At 34.0% G+C, this 10226-nt stretch overlaps 1 protein-coding gene across 1 annotated transcript in view; it reads left to right on the forward strand.

The window, feature by feature from the left end:
• Positions 1–4432, forward strand: part of LOC109063025 (synaptotagmin-7-like) — a 100997-nt gene extending 96565 nt beyond the window's left edge. The window contains 5 exon segments of the mRNA XM_042759494.1: positions 930–1099; positions 1402–1516; positions 1909–2108; positions 3194–3316; positions 3448–4432. Coding sequence (XP_042615428.1) covers positions 930–1099; positions 1402–1516; positions 1909–2108; positions 3194–3298 — 590 coding nt within the window. The 3' untranslated portion in view covers positions 3299–3316; positions 3448–4432.
• The last annotated feature ends 5794 nt before the right edge of the window (positions 4433–10226 follow it).

Raw genomic sequence — 10226 nt, forward strand, 5'->3', positions numbered from 1 at the left:
CATTTGCCTACTGTTCAATTTAAGTCTCTTACAAAGGAATATTGTGAAATATTTTTACATTTTTAACTATTTTCTATTTGAATAAATTTTAAAATGTGATTGTGATCAAAGCTACATTTTCCATTACTTTCTCTTCTTCGTCCTTCCATTCTCTATAATGATTTTGCAAGTAACATTTATTAGTATTATCATTGTTGAGTAAAGTTTTTTTGTTTTATTTTTTTTTGTGGAAGTTGTGATGCTTTTTTTTTTTTTTTTTTGAGTTGCTTTTGTTAGTTTTATTAGTGTTGTAAATGGTTGTGATGGTTGTTATTTTTTCTTTGCTCTTATAAATGTCTTTACTGTCACTTTTGATGAGTTTACAACTGCATCTTTGCTCAGTAAAAATATTAAATATTAATTATTTTTAAAAAGTATTATATTTTTTTTTGTTTTAATAATGTGTTTTTTTTATAAAATTATGTGTTTTTTTTGTCATATTTTCACAATTTTTTTCATTTTTTTAGGATCTTTTCCAGTTTTATTTTCTTCCTCCATCTGGTTGGTTATGATTACATTTGTATCAGACACTGTTTCTGATTGTATGTGTTTCTGTTTCTGATTCTAAGTGTTTTTAAAAGATTTAATATAAATATGTTTTTGTGTTTTGTGTGTGTGTGTGTGTGTGTGTGTGTGTGTGTGTGTGTGTGTGTGAATAAAATAAATCATCAATTGTATTTTAGTTCTTCCTCACAAGCACTCATATGAACCCAGCACCTTCTAAACAGGAAGCATTTCCCAGCGGAAACAAAATTAATTAACAATTTTGTATGCAATATACATCAAATGGTCAATGAAGGGGGCCGGTCCAAAGTATTTTTGTACCCCATATTGAGCTGTAAATAAATTCAGTGAGCTAAATTTATCCCCCTCCCATCTCTCTCTCCCAGGGTTCCCATATGAGAAGGTGGTGCAGCGCACACTGTACATGCAAGTGCTAGATTATGACCGTTTTAGCAGGAATGACCCTATAGGAGAGGTGTCCATCCCCCTGAACAAGATCGATCTGGCCCATATGCAGACCTTCTGGAAGGAGCTGAAACCTTGCAGTGACGGCAGTGTGAGTAGATCTGTGTGTTTCTGCTAAATTCCCATTTCTAGCATCTCTTACTCTTCATTTCTAAAGCTGAATAAAATATTACATTTTTTCTATTCAGATTAAATACTAATAGAAATATACATTTCAACAAAATATCAGCATCAACCACTGACTAGTTGAAAAAGTTTTATAGGTATATGTGTTTGCCAGGTTTTTTTCTCGTAGAATAAAGCTGTGACCTCATACGAAGCAGCTTGCGTGACAGTGAGGTTTGCACCCAGTGAACCGGTCCAGTACTGACCTTACTGTGTTCTTATCTTCAGGGGAGTCGAGGAGACCTGCTCGTGTCTCTGTGTTACAATCCCACTGCCAACACCATCACTGTGAGCATCATCAAGGCACGCAATCTCAAAGCCATGGACATCGGGGGAACGTCCGGTATCAAACTTAAACCCATAAAACCTCACAGATGAATCCATTTTTAACTATTACATTTAACATCATATGTTATAGTCCTATTCCTGAAGCTCATCTGGTAGAATGGCACTAGCACAGCATCATGGGTTCGATTCCCACAGGACACACTGTATATGTGTTTGCCTTAAATGTACTGTAAGTTTTTTCAGAAAGCATCTGCTAAATGAATAAATGCAAATGTAATATGGTTGTATTCTGTGCACTGAGTGCTTATGGGATTTCTGTGAAGATGTCCTTGTCAAGGTGCCATCTGCGCAGTAATCATCTTCAGTGTAATTTCGAATTCATGGCAGGAATTCTGTTTCCCTGGACGTGACTCGCTGTGGACCGTTCCCTGTTTGTGTGCGTTTCAGACCCCTACGTCAAAGTGTGGCTGATGAACAAAGATAAACGAGTGGAGAAGAAGAAGACGGTGGTGATGAAGAGGTGTTTGAACCCTGTCTTTAATGAGTCCTTCCCCTTTGATGTCCCCGCTCACGTCCTCAGAGAGACCACCATCGTCATCACAGTCATGGATAAGGACAGACTGAGCCGCAATGATGTCATAGGCAAGGTGTGATGTCACAAACTAGAAAGAATTATTGGAATATTAGAAATCTTTTGTAACAATATAAACTAGCGTTCAAAAGTTAGGGGTCTGTGTGTGTGTGTGTGTGTGTGTGTGTGTGTGTGTGTGTGTGTGTGTGGTGTTTAATTACGTTTATTTCGCAAGGATATGTGATAAAGAATCAAAGAATGCTGTGTCACAGGTCCAAAAGAATGCTGAAAAAAAAAGGTTCCAAAAGGTATCACAGGTTCCAAAAAATATTACGCCTGTTTTTAACATTGGTGATTAATGATAGTGATGTTTAAAATTTGTATTTGAATAATAAGTTTTATTTTTATTTTGTAATGATTGTGGTAATTATTCTTTGAATTAATATTTTAATTTATATTTTAAAGTATATTACAATATAAAAATGTTATTTTCCCAAACTTTTGATTTTATATATATGTATATATATAATATATATATAATATATATATATAGTATATAAAATATATATATATTATTATATATATAGAATTGATTATGATGTATATGTATCTATATATTATATATATCTATATTATATATGTATGTATGTATATATAATACTATATATATATATATATATATATATATATATATATATATATATATCGGTCTGTTCGCACCAGTTGCACCCCCCTAAAGACAGCCATGGTAGTATTTATACTGAATTACTTGAATTTACTAAACGTAATGAAGTTTATCTAAAAGACACAATTTTAACTACACTGAAAAAAAAAACTGGGTGCAGAAACAATTTTCATTCAGAGATCGCTAGTTAATTTCACAATTGATTACAAAGAAATGACAAGTAGGACTTTGAATTAAATGTTAAATTTTAAAATAGAAAGACTGAAATAGTATTTTCTTGTAAAATGTACTCCAGTAATCTTGGTTTTACTTACAGTACCTATTTTTTGAAAAATAATTTTTATAGTGTACAAAATGGTCATTAACTATACAGTGCTTTTTCAGTTTGTAGTTTTATTAGTAACTTCAGTGGAAGCACAATCCATTTCTGTTCTTGTTTCTTCCACCTTCTCTTTCTTTTCATGTCATATTTCTAGATCTATCTCTCATGGAAGAGTGGCCCAGCAGAGGTGAAGCACTGGAAAGACATGATGAGTCACCCGCGCACCGCCGTCGCCCAATGGCACGCTCTCAAAGCTTGAAGGACCCACCCACCAAAAGTAAACAACCCCTTCAGAACCCTGTTGATATGCACAAGTTTAAACACGGGTACCAAAATCCATCCAACTATCTTTCTTTCTCATTCTCTGTCCCTCTCCCTCTTCCTCCCTTCTCAATTTTTTTGCTGCAGTTTGTTTATGGAGACCCTTCCTTTATTCACAGCTTTTATTTTTTCCCACCAAAAAGAGGCTAAGCACTGCCAAGAAGACTGGGAGAAAAAGTCTTGCGTAACCGAGAGAGGTAAACAGACTCGTCTTCCTTGAGAAAAAGTTTGACAACTCGACTGTTCTCTGAACAGCTGGACCGCGCAACAAGGTGACTTCTATCATCGCTGAACTTGAAACGGCAGAAAGCAAACTCCCAAACAGCCCCCTCTATTGCCATGTTTGTGTCTCACCTCTCTCGTGGCGTCCATCTGAACCTACGGAAAGATCCGGAAGGATCGCAACCACAGTGCAATACCTAGTTGAAGGAGGGATGAACTTGTGTGTTGGAATTTGTCACTTCTTGATGTTTTCTCGGAACAGTGTAGAAATTTGCTGGAACTCTTCGTTGTCTGTATGTACTGTGGGTGCTGTTATGTGACAGAAAAAAAGGTCTTGTTTATAAAAAAAAAAAAAATGAAGTTCAAGTGCGTAGAGGGAATACATTTGAACAATTTTAGAACATTCCAACAAGTGTAGAAAACAAAATAGGGACAAAAAAAAACGTTGAGTGGGTCTACGCAAGTACATGAATGCAAACATTTCTATGTTAGCTTGATTTAAATGCATTGTTGGTTAAATGATTTAGGCTTTGTTTCCACCTGGTATTAATATGCGTTTTCAGTGATCCAATCACAAGCGAGATGCATTACAGTTTACTCCTGCATTTAAATGCATTCCCATGCTAACTTGTGTTCCGTTTTTGTCAAGACCCTTCCTTTTTATTTCGTCGCACGCTACATTACTTTCGCAGTAGCGTCAAGAATGGTACACAAAGAAGCCGTTACACTACTTATGAATGTAATGCGAATGTAAAGGATATGAATGGCACAGTAACAGATTTTGATCATAATCAGTGTGTTTTAGCACAATATAGTTATAGTTAACAAACTAAAACTGAAGTTAAAACTAAAACCATAAAAAAATTTTGGTTATAGTTATAGTTAACAAACTAAAACTGAGGTTAAAACTAAAACCATAAAAACATTTTGGTTACTTGAAATAATGTAATAGTTTAAAAACTACTAAAAACACAGCAAAATTACTAAACTAACTAAAATGAAAACAAAAAATATAAAAGTAAAACCTAACTCAAAATATTAATAAAAACTATACGATTCATGACGAAAGCAGTCCGATTTAATGAGTATTCAACTACCACTGGAAGATGTCGAAAGCTTAGAAATGTTTTATTAAATTATTAATGTTAAATTAAAATATGTATTAAATTGCAAAATGCGTGTAATTTTATTATATTTATTTTTATCGTAATAATAAAAACTTAAAGATGATTGTGATGAGTGTTGATGAAAGTTAACGTACTAACATCCAAAACTTTAAACACCAAATACTTTCTGACTGATTATGATTATGTCATCTAATTGTGATTTACTATTATTATTCATATTAATAGTATTTAAATTTAATTTATTTACTATATACTGAACCCATAATATCAAAAGGTTTTTTTACCGGCTATGATTGTGTCTCATCACTTTGCATTTTCTCTGGCGATGAATAATACATTGTTCTTCCGAGGTTTTGACAGTATTCCTTTTACGACCTCGAAATCTGAATGAGTTTTGCTTTGCAAGTTGAAAACGATAAACATCTAATGTAAAAATGAAATGAATGCATCAGTGAATCGGCGTGCTTTGTTTTGTCTAGTTGTGTTATTGAAAGTGAACAAGCTTGAAATGTTGTCGACCCCTTTTACAACCATGTTTAGTGTCATCCAACTGTGATTAGATCAACAAAAATGTCTACATCTTAATCCAAGTGTAAATAGGACCTCAGTAACACAATGCAAGAACGCATAGCCAGAGATGGGCACCGATACATCAAAATTTTTTTTACAAATTACAAATACTTGCTCATCAAATGTATTTAATTAAAATACAAGTAATTTGACATTTGAAAATACAAAAATACCAACAATCATTTGAAGTGCAAGAGACAGTGCCATTGCATTTAGTTATACTGGAGTTAGATACACACATAAGAGAAAGAGAAGTGCTTTCCCCTCCTTGAACAACTTATAAACAACATATTCTTCAACCATAACACAAGATAATATATCCAATATACTGATCCATATTTCTTCTAATTTATGTTCACTTAAGACACACCTGACTGTGTTTACTTGAATACCATCAAGCATGTCTACGCTTTATTTTTCATGTTTTTTTATCACTCCTTTATCGTTTCCTCATCAGTGCATCCAAAATTAAGCAGTCCTGCAAAACTGTATTGTCATACCGCCTAGTCGTACTCAAGAGGATGCCTCAAGATATTTCATTGTCAACTGTCAACAGTTTCCCTTCGATTTTCCTTCAAATAAAAGTCAGTCTACACTCTTCATCTCATTTTTAAGTTTCATTTCATGCTGTTCACCCATTGACAATAAAAAGCGATTAATACTTTAAAATGCTTTCTTAAAGCCCCTTTAAAAATTTCATTTTGTCCATAGAAAAAAGAAGCTAACTGTAGCTGGCAAACCAAGTTCTAGAGCAGCACAGCTTTTCCTTCTGTCCTGTATTAACAATCAGTGAGCAATATCTAATAGTAAATATTTTAGTACATACTTGGCCAGTTTGCACTGAGCACCAAAACGGCTTATTTATTTATTTATTTATTTATTCAGTTGGAAAGAGTTAAAGGGTTAGTTTACCCAAAAATTAAATTCTGTCATTAATTACTCACCCTCATGTTGTTCCACACCTGTAAGACCTTCGTTCCTCTTCCAAACACAAATGAAGATCTTTTTGATGAAGTCCGAGAGCTTTCTGTCCCTCCATAGCCAGCAACCCCACTTGTACATTCAAAGCCCAGGACAGTAGAAAAGACATCATTAAAGGGCTCCATGTGACTCCAGTCATTTATTAAGCAAAGCAAGTGCTTTGTTTGCACAAAAAATATATAATTCAAAACTTTATTTATGAAAATATTGATCTGCATTGTGCGATCACAATGCATTTATGTTGTGTTCACACAATAGTGTCAACACATTGCACATGAGTGAGTGTTCACTAGATACCACAACACATGTTTGGATAATATTTTCATAAATAAAGTGGTAAATTATGTAAACCACATGGAGGACTTTAGCAATGTCCTTCCTACTGTTCTGGACCTTGGATGTGTAAGTTGCTTGGCTGACTGCAAAGGGACAGAAAGCTCTTGGATTTCATCAAAAATATCTTCATTTGTGTTCAGAAGATGAACAAAGATGATGCAGGCACTGTGATTTTCATCAGATTTTGAGCCGGATTCTGACTCCTGTGACTCTTTTTGAGTCAGGCCGAATTTCAGTTTTGTCGCGCGTCTTTCGATGTGCAGTGTACAGGGGGTAACAAGAGGCGATTCGGCAATCGGATGAATTTCTGGCATGTGGTTTGGACAGAAGTGATGTAGGCTACACAGTTCTGGGTCGGGGGATCCCGCATGTTTATTTTGTACGTATAGTGTGAGCATCTCAATGAACGGACCGTATTGTGTGAGCACATAATTCCTGAGCTTTGGCTTGACGTTGCATGCGATTAACTTATACAGTGAGAGCTGGTATTTAACAGAAACATTGCTGAAATTGCACCATGTATGGCCGGTCTTACGAGAGTGGAACAAAACAAGGTTGAGTAATTAACAACAGAACTATCTCTTTAAGACTCCACCTATGGATCCAACAAGTCAAATGATTCACTTGCATCAAGCAAACTGTGATAGGCTATAGTTGGCAGCACTATTCACACAGGTGAAGAAAGATATTGTATTATCTGAGAATAAAAATGACCTACTTGATTAATTATTTTATGTATTTCAAATACAAAATTCTGCCTCTCATTTGATTTTTTTGTCCAAATACAAATTACAAAATACTCAAAAGTAATTAAATATGTATTTTAAATAAAGAACGGCATGCTTGCAATGCATTGGCCAATGCATTTGTGTACTTGCGTAGAGTACTATACTGATTTTTCTTCCAAAACGAAGCACGATAGAAAAGATAGGTGAGATAAGATATGAGTGTTTGAAGCCTGTGTGTCGGCTTATATGCCTTTGTGATAGAAGCAGAACCACAGAAATCCTTTTATATAAACTAGCTTTCCTCATGTAATGTACACATCTTGCAGAGGATTGCATCAACCACTGAACCAGTATGCAATGACACTGCCAATGTGAGTTCAACGCTGCCAAAACGCACTTCATCTCTTTTCGTTTTCAAAGGGCTGAAGAAGTTCTTAGCATCCCTCCAAAATAAGACGTGCAATTTAGAACCTAAAGAAAAAGAGCTGAAGCAGGAAAATAAAAAGCAAGTCATGTGATTGTGTGTGCGTCTTTGGGTTAGTGTGTGTGTTTGTATGCGTTTGTCACTGTCTGTATTTGTGTATGTGTTGAGGATTTGGATCACAGCGGTTTATCGATTGATTACTTATCTTACTTATGCTGCCTTCAAGTCTTCCTGCGAAGTTTGATTTTAGCAGAAATAAAAGAGTCCTAAAATTAATTCCAGTAAGGTTTTGCAACAAAATAAAGTACAAATACCTGGGTTTCCACACATCCACACATTTTTAAGTGAAATTTGGGGTATTACATTAAATTCTTGAATGAAAAATAATAAGAAAATGGTATTAAAAGCATATAAGCTCACTTGAGGAGGATACTTTTTATTTGGTAAGAAGACATGCATAAACAGTGATGGAAATTACTGGCATTTGCTAAATAAATTCACATCAGAAAATTAATCTTTTTTTTTTTTTAATTAATTTTGTGCAACAATTTTTACAAATAATTTACATTTTTAATATGCACACCACTATTGTTTTGTATACTGCATATGTATACACTAAAAAAAAAGAAAAAAAGTGCTGTTTATTACTTTAAGAAGAATTTTTTTTTTTTTTTTTTTTTTTTTTTTTTTTTTTTTTGCTGCCAGAAGTGGTGACATCTAAATAAATAAATAAATAAATCTGAATATTGCAAAAATAATGAAAAACCAATCTCCACTTTTTTTGTTCACAATTATTTTTTAAATATTTGAAATATGTTTGCACAAGTTAACTTGGTTAAAAATGTGTGTAATTGATGCTTTCGAGCAGGGTTTCCCAAATTGAGGTTTGTGAGTTAATGAAAAGCTAATAATTAAATAAATGTAAAGTTAAAATATATAAATAATTGTAAAATAAAAATAAAAGAACATATATATATATACAGAGATTTGTTTACCTATCATATGACCATTAGCCTACATCACAAAACCGTGAATATTCGAATATATTTTTCAGTTATTGATTAATTGAATGTGTAATCTGAAAATCTCAGGGGTATTTTAAGTTCATATTTCAGGTCAAAGATGTTCAGCTGACAAAAGTGTTTCTAAACTTTCTAAACTAAGCTTTAGAGAATGATGCAAAATGTAATTTAGTTGCACAAACCTATAAGCTCATAAAAAAAGTTAAATGAGTATTATTTTGTAGCAAGCTTTTTGGTTATACTTCATGTACACAAAATACGTACAAACTGAATTGTACCATCAACATTCACAATTAGAGCTTATTATGATAGCAATTAGCTTCTGGCATAATTCTTGTATCAACTCACAAATTCTGTGCTCAATGAAAATAATTACGCTAATTTGCAACATTGCGCTGCTGTTCATACGGTCTCATCTTGTGAACACAATCATTCCGGCATGACTTGAAGGCAGCATTAGCCTGGCGCTGAGCATGTGATAATGTGAGTTATAAATGGTAGGTCTGCAGGATATAAAAGCAATACTATTACATTTTGCTTTTCCAATAACATTTTTGTATGCTGCGTTTGCTTGCGATTTCTGTCACCTCTTAATATGTTACAGAGAAAAGGCAAATATAGAAATCCTCATTGTTACCATGTCAACAGTTAAATTAGGAGAAATATCTATACTTATTATAACAGGCGACAAAACTTCTTTGAAGAAGCAAACTGCTTACTTGAAATCATAAGGCAATGTACTGTAGATAAGCAATATTTATGTACAACAGTAATGTAAGGGTTGACTTCAGGGTTAGGACATCTGTTCATATTCGTTCGAAACACACATACAAACACACACGCAGTGCTTCAGGAAGTAAAACATCCATCACTTTCTCCCCTCCATATGACTGTGCTGTTAGTGTCAGAGCTGACATTAGACAATGAATATCACTGCCAGACGTTTCTCGCAGCCTGTCCTCCCCCCGACTAACAAGCTGTGACAGAAGCCTCCTCAAAGACACAAAGAAAGTGTGGGAGGCAAGAGTTTAAAGGCCAAAAAACAGATCAAAGTGAGAGCAAGACCTAAAAAAATAATCAAGCACTTCAGAAAAACTTGGTGTATTGTGTTTCTCAGTCGTTGAAGGTGGGTTAATGAGAAGTGAAAACAGAGAGGATGGATGGAAATGTGTGTGGATTTATTTGGACATTATGAAGCGTCAAACGATAATGTTAATCTGTCACTTGCTTTGTATTTTATTATGTTGAGTAGCCCTGCTTACTGGGCAACCTTATTGGTCCAAATTCACGTAACTTATTCACGTAACTTATTATTTAAAGAATGTTCTGCATCACATACAAGTTCATGTCTGTTGACAGCATTTGTGGTATAATGTCAGTTCCAGTTACATTCACAATGGAAATACAAAGGGCTTGAAAATAAGTTTAAAAATACACTTTGTTTTAATAACCACGT

Source organism: Cyprinus carpio, chromosome A7 (genome assembly GCF_018340385.1).
Source record: "Cyprinus carpio isolate SPL01 chromosome A7, ASM1834038v1, whole genome shotgun sequence".
Classification (NCBI taxonomy): Eukaryota; Metazoa; Chordata; class Actinopteri; order Cypriniformes; family Cyprinidae; genus Cyprinus; species Cyprinus carpio.